The sequence below is a fragment of the Salvelinus fontinalis genome, chromosome 2 (assembly GCF_029448725.1).
Source record: "Salvelinus fontinalis isolate EN_2023a chromosome 2, ASM2944872v1, whole genome shotgun sequence".
Classification (NCBI taxonomy): Eukaryota; Metazoa; Chordata; class Actinopteri; order Salmoniformes; family Salmonidae; genus Salvelinus; species Salvelinus fontinalis.
Window position 1 is genome coordinate 65704773 of NC_074666.1, and position 12227 is coordinate 65716999.

At 43.4% G+C, this 12227-nt stretch overlaps 1 protein-coding gene across 9 annotated transcripts in view; it reads left to right on the plus strand.

Annotated features, from left to right (window-relative positions):
* The window catches only part of kcnc3a (potassium voltage-gated channel, Shaw-related subfamily, member 3a), a 96667-nt gene that overhangs the window by 38082 nt on the left and 46358 nt on the right, over positions 1 to 12227 (plus strand). For all 9 annotated transcript variants that reach the window (XM_055882313.1, XM_055882310.1, XM_055882311.1 and 6 more), the window contains exon 2: positions 6324 to 7284. In XM_055882313.1, coding sequence (XP_055738288.1) covers positions 6324 to 7284 — 961 coding nt within the window. The remainder of the gene's footprint in view (positions 1 to 6323; positions 7285 to 12227) is intronic.

A 12227-nucleotide genomic window follows, 5' to 3' on the forward strand; every position in this document is an offset into this window, starting at 1 on the left:
GGCGAGGCAGGTGACATCACAGGCGATGGGCGGCGGTGTCTCTAGTCGGCACGGAAACGGGTCTCCTCATCATCAGCGTTTCCAGGCCACTGTGAGATGAGATGAGGCTCGTTAAATGAGTTCATGTTAATAGGCTGGGGGAATTAAGCAGTTCTCCCAGGAGTATCCAGACCACTCATTTGGGCTGTTTTTTTTATTTTATTCATCTGTTATGAGAAGATTGACCCGACTGCTGCTATTTGAGACGCATCCTCAAAGACATCTATAATATAATGTACTGTATTAAGGGTACATATACACTGGAGCCACTTGTCATTTTGGGCTGGGTTGGTTTGATATTCATAATGTCGGTTGAGCATGTGTAGGTTTTTGTATTTTCGGAAAAAAATGAGGGATTTTGTTGTGTGTACCTATATGTTTTAAGTTTGTAGTATGAAATGCAAGCTCCCTATCCAGATGTACGTGTGTCTCTCTATACGGAGATCTGAGCAGGCATTTTGCAAGACGACTGTACTCTGCAGCCAGGGCTCTGGAAGGACCCCGATACGTTCAGGCAGCTTACTGCATAGACCAGAGAGAGAGGGAAGGGGAGAGAGAGACAGAGGAGGAGTGTGGAGCTATGGGAGAGCTAAAGATCTAGAAGTAGAGAGAGAGAGAGAGATTTTTGTGAGAAAGAAAGGGGAGGAGGAAGAGGATAGCGAAGGAACAGAGAGGGGAGGGTAACACTGCAGAGGGGGAAACAGCAGCAGCACCACACACACACGTATATAAGTGACTGTAATGACGTGTTACATAAAGGGAATTCATTGGGTGGCAGAAAGAGAGGCATATAGAGACAGAGGCAGAGAAATAAAAAGAGGCAGAGAAAAAGGCTGGGCAATATGGCCTAAAAACAAAATCAAACTTATGGGCAATTCACAACATATATATCTTGATTTTTAAAACAGTTCTCTCTAAATAAGCTTTGTTGTACAATTAAAGATAAAATACACTGCATTTTAAACAGTGAGCAATACTTTAATGAATTCAGGGCTTGTGAAAGTATACATTGGCTACTTTGGCCTTCCACAATAATAAGACCCACAAATGTCTTTATTGTATCAAAATAGTTTAACTGTGTATGAAAATGCCCTTTTTGTTACAAATTTTACCAGAACAATGCCTAATGCACATTCACTAATAATGGTGAACTTGTTGTAGCAGGCATTATAGAAAATGAACACAAGTCTCATAAACAATCTCTCAAGCACAAGCCCACATGCTAGTGAGAAGCCAGCTAATCTTTATAGTCTAGCCAACTTGGATCTATTTGCTAACTAACAAGGTAGAACAGAATTGTTAGGAACACACCATTCTGTCCGTCTCCCCACTGTTTGAACAGCATGCCAGCCTGTCCACTTTGTTCTTAAGTTTTTGCATCATTTACTTTTGGTTTTGTACACCAGCTTCAAATGCTATATTTTTTGTTAATCAAAAATATATTTCACAGCTGTTTAGATGGTACAATGATTCTCTACACTATACTTGCTTGTTTTGTCACATAAACTGAAATTAGGCAAACTATTAGAATGTTAGCAACCAAGAAATGGTGGAGCGATTTCTGCATAATGCATCTTTTAAGTTTTCCTCTATTATAGTAAAATAATGTGTCACTGTGTTTTGCTGTCCTTATGAGCGATTCTGTTGAACCAAACTGCAAATGGCAAGTAGAAACCGCATGTTGTCAGAGAGGAAGAAGTTATTTTTCCTATTTGTTGTTCTCAGTGGCAGGGGGATGAGTTTGGTGTTTGTGTGTAATTTGGAAGGTGCACAGTCACAGCAGGAGTGAGACCAAAAAGACAACACGAGAACAAGTGGACATAAACCCCCATTAAAAAAAATACAGGCATTTGGAATATCGTGCTAAAACATACATTTGAATTAATCAAATGAATTCAAGATATCGCTGAGCCATAGTTGAGGCTGGGTTGTGGATTGGTTAGGTTGAGGCTTGGTTGAGTTAGTTTGGGTTGAGGTTGTGTTAGGTTTGGTTGAGGCTGGGCAGAAGTTGGGTGAGGTTATGTTGAAGCTGGGTTGAAGCTGGGTTGGGTTTAGGTCGGTTGTGTGAGAGTGAGGTTCTGTGTGCCTGAGATGAACAGATACTGTTGGGCTCCCGAGTGGCGCAGCAGTCTAAGGCACTGCATCTCAGTGCAAGAGTTGTGCAGTGCAGTTTCTGGTGCAGTTTTTGGTTTGAATCCAGGCTGCATCACATCCAGCTGTGATTGGGAGTCCAATAGGGCGGCGCACAATTGGCCCTGCGTCGTCCGGGTTTGGCTGGGGTAGGCCGTCATTGTAAATAAGAATTTGTTCTTAACTGATTTGCCTAGCTAAATAAAGTTTTAATTAAAAATACTATTGATCCAGAGGGGCCGATAGGAGAAAAGGCCTGGTGCTTTAAACAGGCATGCCGGCTCAATCAATAGACATTTATCTATGTGAGAGCGAACATGACATCTGTTTTCTTAAGGGTGGCCGCACATTGCCCACAGCGTCGTAACTCACTAACCCCCATCTCTCTCTTTCTCTCCCTCGCTCTCTCCATCTCCCTCTTTCCACCACTCTCTGTCTCTACTGTACAGTCACACTCCATCTTGAACCCCGTCTCCCACCGTTTTCTACCTCAGCCTCTCTTTTCCTCTAGCTCTCTCTCTCCCTCTTTCTGTCTCAGTGCAGCTTCAATGAGATTGCAGCAGAATGCCCATACTGTATTAGCTGCATCTCTCTCTCTCATTTATGGTCTGTTGTTCATGGTGTCTGGCGCCACCTATCTTCTGCCTCTTATCAGAAGCACAGGTCTGAATGCACACCACTGTACCACTGCAATGACCCAAAACGCAGCACAGCCACCCTTCACTATATATATATATATATACCCATCAGAGAACATTAATTTAGCTTTCATCTAAATACTGTTTATTTACATTCACTGTCAGCTGATAGGCCAAAACTATGGGTGTATTCTCATTGACGAGAATTAAGGAGAATTTCGAGAGATTCTTGGAGGTATCTATTCTCAAGACATTACTGTAATATTGCGTATTTCTCACGTCTGCAATTCAACCTCAGCACGACACTCGTTCTACAGTTGCCCCCTCTAAGCAGGGGAGTGTAAACAGAATTATCCTTGAACCCAACATGCATATAGTAAAAATACTAATAGCTGAGCAATGTTTCTGAAACAGCTGAAATATACAGACATGTTCATTATATTTTAAACTCGTTTTATTGAACGTATTCACCTGATATTGCATTAACCTGTCATATTCTAAAATTGTCGCCGTAGCTTTAAAAAAGGGAAGCTCAACGGTGTTGACTTACATGATATTAGGAAAAATGTATTTTTTTTGTATTTTCGTATGAGGGGTGAACGTTCATGTTTGATATGCTAACATTACTAGCTAGCTAGCCCAATAATGGGCGAAAGGAGCCAAGGACCTTACATGTTCTGTTTAAAGGTGAATCAGCACTGGAAGCCAAAACAGACTAACGCTCCATCCTCAATTGCGGTACGGTTCTAGAAACATAAATCTCTCTACTTTCACAAATGTAAAATACACACTGCTTTTAACAGTTGCAGCAGAGTATTTTTCAGTGACAACACGTTTGTGGCGTCCATCTTCCGTTTACACAAGGTATTCGGAGACGCATATAAATAATTAGCACAGGTTGTCCACTCTTTCTTCGTCTGTTTTCCGTAAACATGCGCTGTAACATGGACATATATATGGCTGTGTGTGAACCTCGAGGAGTCTAGTAATTGAATGTATTTTGTATTTGTATTATTTCTCGCTGATATGAAGTATACGTTACTTTTGCTTCCAAAACCGTACTACAAACGATGCATGTTCATTTTTAGAGGAAGCGCGGGACCTCTTAACAAAACTCCCCTGGACAGAATATAACGTTACTATCGTCAAAAGGTGATAAAGCAGTTACCGTCTATGAATGGGGTATTAGCTAGCTAGCTGTGTTATTGTCTTGCAAACTACATTTAATGTGTGTACAAACGAGAAAATAAACCCTTTGTCTGCACATGCGTGTGAATTTTAGCATTTTTCAAGAGTGTAACGTAAATATTTTTGGTTGCACTATTCAAGAGCGTATGTAATACGTTTTAGCCACAAAGTCATGAAATCGGAATTTAAACCTAACCCACACGGCTAACCTTAAATAACCCTAGCGTTAACCACACTGCTAACCCTAACACCTTGCCCAAACCGGCTGCGCGCGTGCGCTATCGTGCATAAATGTATTTTGCCCCCCCCCACACCAAACGCGATCACGACACGCAGGTTAAAATATCAAAACAAACTCTGAACCAATGACATTCATTTGGGGACAGGTCGAAAAGCATTAAACATGTATGGTATTTTAGCTAGTTAGCTTACACTTGCTAGCTAACGTTAATTTGTCCTGTTTAGCTAGCTTGCTGTTGCTAGCTAATTTGTCCTGGGATATAAACATTGAGTTGTTATTTTACTTGAAATGGACAAGGATCTCTACTCCGACAATTAATCATGTTACATGCTGACCTGACCGGATACGTCGCGTGCGCAAGCTTCGAAAAATAAATTTAGAAATCCATGTTATTCAATTATTGCACCCACACTGCTTGCGCGCGCCAACGGGCTAAAATAGATGTCGTTCCAATTTCTGACGCAGATCGCGCTGTAAATTCTGCCTCTCCCATCTCCTCATTGTTTTATAGAAGCAGGTATCCACGTGCCATCTCCTCATTGGTTTATAGAAACAGGTACCCATGTGCCATCTCCTTATTGGTTATACCCACGTGGGTGATAGAAAACCGTTTTGCCGGTAGTCGTGGTAATACAATGAAAGTTTAGATGCGATCACCATATAATTTAAACGATGAAAAAGCCTCGTAGGAGGAGAGATGACTAGAAACGATTCGGTTGGCCGTTTTATATGTGGATTAATTGTTGGAGTAGAGATCCTTGTCCATTTCAGGTAAAATAACAACTCAAGGTTTATATCCCAGGACAAATTAACTAGCTAAACAGGACAAATTAACGTTAGCTAGCAAGTGCAAGCTAACTAGCTAAAATACCATACATGTTTAATGCATTTCGACCTGTCCCCAAATGAATGTCATTGGTTCAGAATTTGTTTTGATATTTTAACCTGCGTGTCGTGATCGCGTTTGGTGTGGGGGGGGGGCAAAATAAATTTATGCACGATGGCGCACGCGCGCAGCCGGTTTGGGCAAGGTGTAATGCCTAAGCCCTAACCTTAAATGAAGACCAAAAAGCAAATTTTTGTGTTCATAAATGTTTACAATATAGCAGCTCAGTTAAAACAATGTGGCTAATCTATATATCCATAGCTAGGCCCATTTCCTTTTTTTTGAAGATCAAAGGGTATTAAATTAATTGGAATGACGTAAAATCTGACAGACTGTTGTTTTTTATGTAAATATATAGCCTAATTGTGTTATTATCTGTAGTAGAAGCCTACATCCATATATGGCCAGCTATGTAAACTTTAACATTGATTTATGCTGCAATAAATGTTAAATTGGTAATATAAATGTTTGTCTTCTAATGCCTCTTAAGCAGGTTTACATTTATGAGTCTTGTCCTTGAGGCAGAACTCAGTGATTTCAGCTAATTTGGTGTGTCATCATATTGGTCTCTGACTTGTGGTCAGACTCGCTCAGGTGGAACAAACTGAAATTTGCACCAATGCTCATTTGAAATTAATTGAAAAACAGAAAGGTGTCAAATACATTTTGCACAAACGTCTTTTCTGAATGTTAAAGTAATCCTAGAAGTAACCATCTAGTTTTTCAAAAGTGTCTGTAATCGGATTACAATATTTTTGCTGGTAACATAATGAATTGCGGTCAGAGTTTTTTTTTTTTTTTTTTTTTTTTTTTTTTTTTTGTCATCCATGTAATCCATTACTCCCCAATCCTAACTGCATGGTTGCTATTTGGTTTGTTCAGTTGACCTGTTGAGGTCATCAGAGTTTCTGTGTAATTGTTGGCGTTAGACCTAAAACTGTGTCTAACAGATCTATTCGTGCAACTGGGAACCATTGGTGTTTTTTTTTAGCAGTTTAGGTTAACCTCTGTTGCTGCATGTTTTCTGTGATACCGTATGTGAATGACATTCATCTGTAAATCCATGTGATCCTTTGGGTTAGGCTTCGGTGAGAATTCAATGAGCCCAAGGAACATAATCCTGTAACTGGCATCAAAGTAAACAAACTTGAACCTAACCATCTTTCTCTCTCTTTCTCTCTCCCTCTCTCTTCTCCTCCAGTACTGTGCGTTCCTCTCCCTTCTGTTCATCCTCATCTCCATCACCACCTTCTGCTTGGAGACGCATGAGGCCTTCAACACCATCTACAACAAAACAGAAAACGTGACAGTGGGCAATGTGACGCGTCAGGAGATCGTCTACGAGGTGGTGACCGATGGCTGGCTCACCTATGTGGAGGGAACGTGCGTTATCTGGTTCACCATTGAGGTCATGATGCGCGTGATCTTCTGCCCCTGCAAGAAGGAGTTCTTCAGTAGCACCCTCAATATCATTGACTTTATTGCCATCATGCCCTTCTACCTGGAGGTGGCGCTGAGCGGTCTGGATTCCAAAGCCGCCAAAGACGTGTTGGGCTTCCTGCGAGTGGTGCGCTTCGTCAGGATCCTGCGTATCTTCAAGTTGACGCGTCACTTCGTGGGCCTGCGGGTGCTGGGCCACACGCTTCGCGCCAGTACCAACGAGTTCCTCCTCCTCATCATCTTCCTCGCCCTCGGAGTGCTCATCTTCGCCACCATGATCTACTACGCCGAGCGCATCGGCGCCGACCCTGACGACCCTACGGCCGCCAAACACACAAACTTCAAGAACATCCCCATTGGCTTCTGGTGGGCTGTGGTCACCATGACCACTCTGGGCTACGGGGACATGTACCCCGAGACGTGGTCGGGGATGCTGGTGGGCGCGCTGTGCGCCCTGGCGGGGGTGCTGACCATCGCCATGCCTGTGCCCGTCATCGTCAACAACTTTGGCATGTACTACTCACTGGCCATGGCCAAGCAGAAGCTGCCCAAGAGGAAGGGCAAGCACATCCCTCGGCCCACCATGCCGGGCTCGCCCAACTACTGCAAGCCAGACGCCCTGGCCATGGCCACCGCCGGGCCGGGGATGGTGAGCTCAGGCAGCCTGGGGGGAGGGGACTGCCCTCTGGCTCAGGAGGAGATCATCGAGATCAACAGGACAGGTGAGTAGATCAGGAGAGGGATGGAGGGAGGGAAGGGGAGGAGAGGCAGGTGTGTGTGTGCACGCACCTGTGTGTTTGTGTGAGGATGCAGTATATTTGGAATCTATCTAGAGTGACTGACTGCTGGTGACCTGCAGCATCCCTCACACTAATATTATGATCAAATTACCCCGATCACTCTCTCTACATGATGTGGTGTCTCGGCTTGTCTGAGTCACATATAACTAACCCAATGTACCAAAACATATAACCCATGTCTGAATCACTGTACTGTAGTTAAGGTACTGGAAATAGCACTCTGTCAGATTATGGTTCCCAACCATCACAATCCTCCCTTTCTACCATGACCGCATGTGTGGGTATGTTGTGTGTGTGTGTGTGTGTGTGTGTGTGTTTCCATCCCTCTCCAGTATGTAGAGTTAACCCGATTTAGAGAGTGTGGGGAGAAATGAAGTGGATCTGTAACCATGTTAAATAGGGAAGCTGAGGCCACACACACAAGCTGATGAAGTCAGATAGACACCGTAACTCTGTATAGAGCAGGGTGATCCCATAATCTAACCTCCCCCCCAGCCACCCCTCCACCCTCATCCTTCTCTCTCTGCTGGGGAGCTCTCAACACGTCGGCTTTAACGTTTATAAATATTTGGTTGGGAAGATTGGCCTGTCAAAACGCTGTTTGACAGTGGACAGAAAAGCAATTAAACTTGAAGAGTAGAGCGGGGTGTTGATGGGTGGAGGGTTGGGGGGGGGGGGGGGGGGGGGGGGGTGGATTGAGAGAAGGATTAGTTATGACAAGGGAGAAGTTGAGAAGCATGTAAAATGGCATTAGAGAGGGACCCTCAATTTACACATGTAGGCTACTCAGAGCCTGACACACATGTACACACACACTCACTAGGGATGGGCACGAGTACTCAAGTACTGGAATCGGTGTTTGTACTCAATTAAATATTGAGTACTCAAAATGTTCAAATGCAACTGTTTAGCAGGTTACATTTAAAAGCGCTGACAACATGTCTGTCAGATGTGAGTATGTCAAGGGCAGTGAATGTTAAAGTTGTGTATCAGAACAACCAGTAATTGGAACAACCGGTGGCATACCACAAGCTTTTTTTGCCTTCAGCGATGTTTAACGCAAACATGCCAGTACTGTACATTTGTCTTCCTGAGAGTACTCGAACACAGACATTGCTTCATATTACCCATCCCTAAAACACGCACTTGCGCGGGCGCACACACACACACACACACACACACACACACACACACACACACACACACACACACACACACACACACACACACACACACACACACACACACAGTGTTCCGATAGACTTAAAATCATTGAGCCAATGACTATCCATTTAAAAGCGCATCTTGGCAGAAATATATGTAAAATATCACATCATATTTTTTGTAGTGGTGGCAAAAATGTAGCAGCGGTGGGCCACTGCTGCTAAATGAATATAGGGGGAACACTGCACTCACTCACACACACACACACACACACACACACACACACACACACACACACACACACACACACACCTACATACATTTGTCCATCATATAGGCCTATTTCCTTCTTGCACTAGCCATCCCCCACATTAGTAATAAATAGACTTTGTGTGTGGGGGGGGGGGGGGGGACATGCCAGTCCTGATCAGCTGGTGAGTTCACACAACCGAAAGAGCTCCTTCTGTCAGCACAGCTTACAGCCCAGGAGAGGAGACAAGTGTATCGCAGTTAGTAGTCCTGTTTAGCTTAGTTGGTAGAGCATGGCTGCTTGCAACGCTAGGTTTGTGGGTTCAATTCCCACGGGGGACCAGTACGACAATGTATGCACTCCCTACTGTAAGTTTGCTAAATGACTAAAATGTAAATAAGAAGGGTGAGGAGAAGAGGTTGCTACAAAATGTAACAAATACGATAAGAGCAGAGAGGTTTTGACCCTGATCTCTTTCCTGTTACTCTTATCTACATTTCAATCGCAGTTTTTCTGTTTTGCTTTCTTTTACGCCATCTAGGCTCAGTCTGTTTGAAAGTTGTAGGGTCAGTTTCCGGGAAACAGATTAAGCCTAGTCCTAGACTAAAAAAACGATTTAATTAAGAATTTCCATTGAACATGCGGTTTAGTCCTGGGAACTTTTATTTCAGCTCGTAAGGCATGATACCAACACTTTACATTTGTACAATCAAGATGGTGGCAGGGCAGTGTTGCTAAGACATGTGCGCTGTGACATAACGTCTAGATGCGCTGGGCTTCCTAGCCCAGAATATCCCTGCTGGGTGGACTCGCCACCGGTGATTGGTCGGTCTACTGGGCTCACTGCTGCCTCACTGTGCGATAGCCTGCGACTGGGCGCATTGACCATATCCACACATTGGGCGAAATCCCTGTCAGCACATTCCTGCAGCAGCTGTTGAACGCGCTAGCATTCTAAAATGCTGACCAGACCGCTCGCGTGTGCCATCGCGCGCATGTTGATTTTGTCCAACCACACCAGACGCGATCAGGACACGCAGGTTGAAATATCAAAACAAACTCTGATCCAACTATATTAATTTGCGGACAGGTTGAAAAGCATTAAGCTTGCTGTTGCTAGCTAATTTGTCCTGGGATAAATATTTTACCTGAAATGCACAAGGTCCTCTACTCCAACAATTAATCCACAGATAAAAGGGTAACATTAAACCGAGTTTGATTCTAGTAATCTCTCCTCCTTCAGGCTTCTTGTTTTTTGGACTTTATATGGCGGTTGGTAACCAACTTTAAGGTGCATTACCACCACCAACTGGACTGGAGTGTGGACCTCAGTTCATCTTTCAATCACCCACGTGGGTATGTACTCCTAAAAACCAATGAGGAGATGGGAGAGGCAGGACTTGCAGCGCATCAAGTGTCACAAATAGAACCAAGTTCTATTTTAGCGCCTGGCTACGCAGACTCTCATTGACGTGCGTGAGCAGTGTGGGTGCAATGATTGAATAACATGTATGTGTAAATTTATTTTGCGACTCGTGCAGTGTGGTCAGCATGTAATTGTCACGAACCGGCTCGAAGCCCGTAACAAAAAGGGATACAACGTGGAGATAAGGAATAACAAAAATATATTTATTAACTCAGGTAACCTACAGTTGAAGTTTACATACACCTTAGCCAAATACATTTAAACTCTGTTTTTCACAATTCCTGACATTTACTCCGAGTAAATATTCCCTGTCTTAGGTCAGTTAGGATCACCACTTTATTTTAAGAATGTGAAATGTCAGAATAATAGTTGAGAGAGGGATTTATTTCAGCTTTATTTTCTTTCATCACATTCCATCACATTGGGTAAGAAGTTTGCGTACACTCAATTAGTATTTGGTAGCATTGCCTTTAAATTGTTTAACTTGGGTCAAACGTTTTGGGTATCCTTCCACAAGCTTCCCACAATAAGTTGGGTAAATTTTGGCCCGTTCCTCTTGACAGAGCTGGTGTAACTGAGTCAGGTTTGTAGGCCTCCTTGCTCGCACACGCTTTTTCAGTTCTGCCCACATATTTTCTATAGGATTGAGGTCAGGGCTTTGTGATGGCCACTCCAATACCTTGACTTTGTTGTTCTTAAGCCATTTTGCCACAACTTTGGATGTCTGCTTGGGGTCATTGTCCATTTGGAAACACAAATTTACGACTAAGCTTTAACTTCCTGACTGATGTCTTGAGATGCTGCTTCAATATATCCACGTCATTTTCCTGCCTCATGATGCCATCTATATTGTGAAGTACAACAGTCCCTCCTGCAGCAAAGCACCCCCACAACATGATGCTGCCACCCCCGTGTTTCACGGTTGGGATGGTGTTCTTCGGCTTGCAAGCCTCCCCTTTTTTCCTCCAAACATAATGATGGTCATTATGGCCAAACAGTTCTATTTTTGTTTCATCAGATCAGAGGACATTTCTCCAAAAAGTACGATCTTTGTCCCCATGTGCAGTTGCAAACCTCAGTCCGGCTTTTTTATGGAGGTTTTGGAGCAGTGGCTTCTTGCTTGCTGAGCGGCCTTTCAGGTTATGTCGATATAAGACTCATTTTTACTGTGGATATAGATACTTTTTTATCTGTTTTCTCCAGCGTCTTCACAAGGTCCTTTGCTGTTGTTCTGGGATTGATTTGCACTTTTTCCACCAAAGTACGTTCATCTCTAGGAGACAGAACGCGTCTCCTTCCTGAGCGGTATGACGGCTGCGTGGTCCCATGGTGTTTATACTTGCATACTATTGTTTGTACAGATGAACGTGGTACCTTCAGGCATTTGGAAATTGCTCCCAAAGATGAACCAGACTTGTGGAGGTCTACAATTTTCTTTCTGAGGTCTTGGCTTATTTCTTTAGATTTTCCCATGATGTCAAGCAAAGAGGCACTGAGTTTGAAGGTAGTCCTTGAAATACATCCACAGGTACACCTGCAAATGACTCGAATGTTGTCAATTAGCCTATCAGACGCTTCTAAAGCCATGACATAATTTTCTGAAATTTTCCAAGCTGTTTAAAGGCACAGTCAACTTAGTGTATGTACATTTCTGACCCACTGAAATTCTGATACAGTGAATTATTAGTGAAATAATCAGTCTAACATTTTTTGGGAAAAATTACTTGTGTCATGCACAAAGTAGATGTCCTGACCGACATGCCAAAACTATAGTTTGTTAACAAGAAATTTGTGGAGTGGTTGAAAAACAAGCCGGCCACAAAAATGCCACAACCAAAATCAAACAGTGTGTCTGCATGGAGGGAGCCTCTTCAATGAATGGGGAAGAGGTGTATTTATTTTTATTTTGCTGAAGACCCTCCCGGCTCCGCCCACCGAAATCCTAGTAAGGAAAACAAGAGCAAAGAGAAAGAATATGGCAGAGTGGAAGGGCCGTCACAGTAACCAAGGCACGAACGCTCGGGC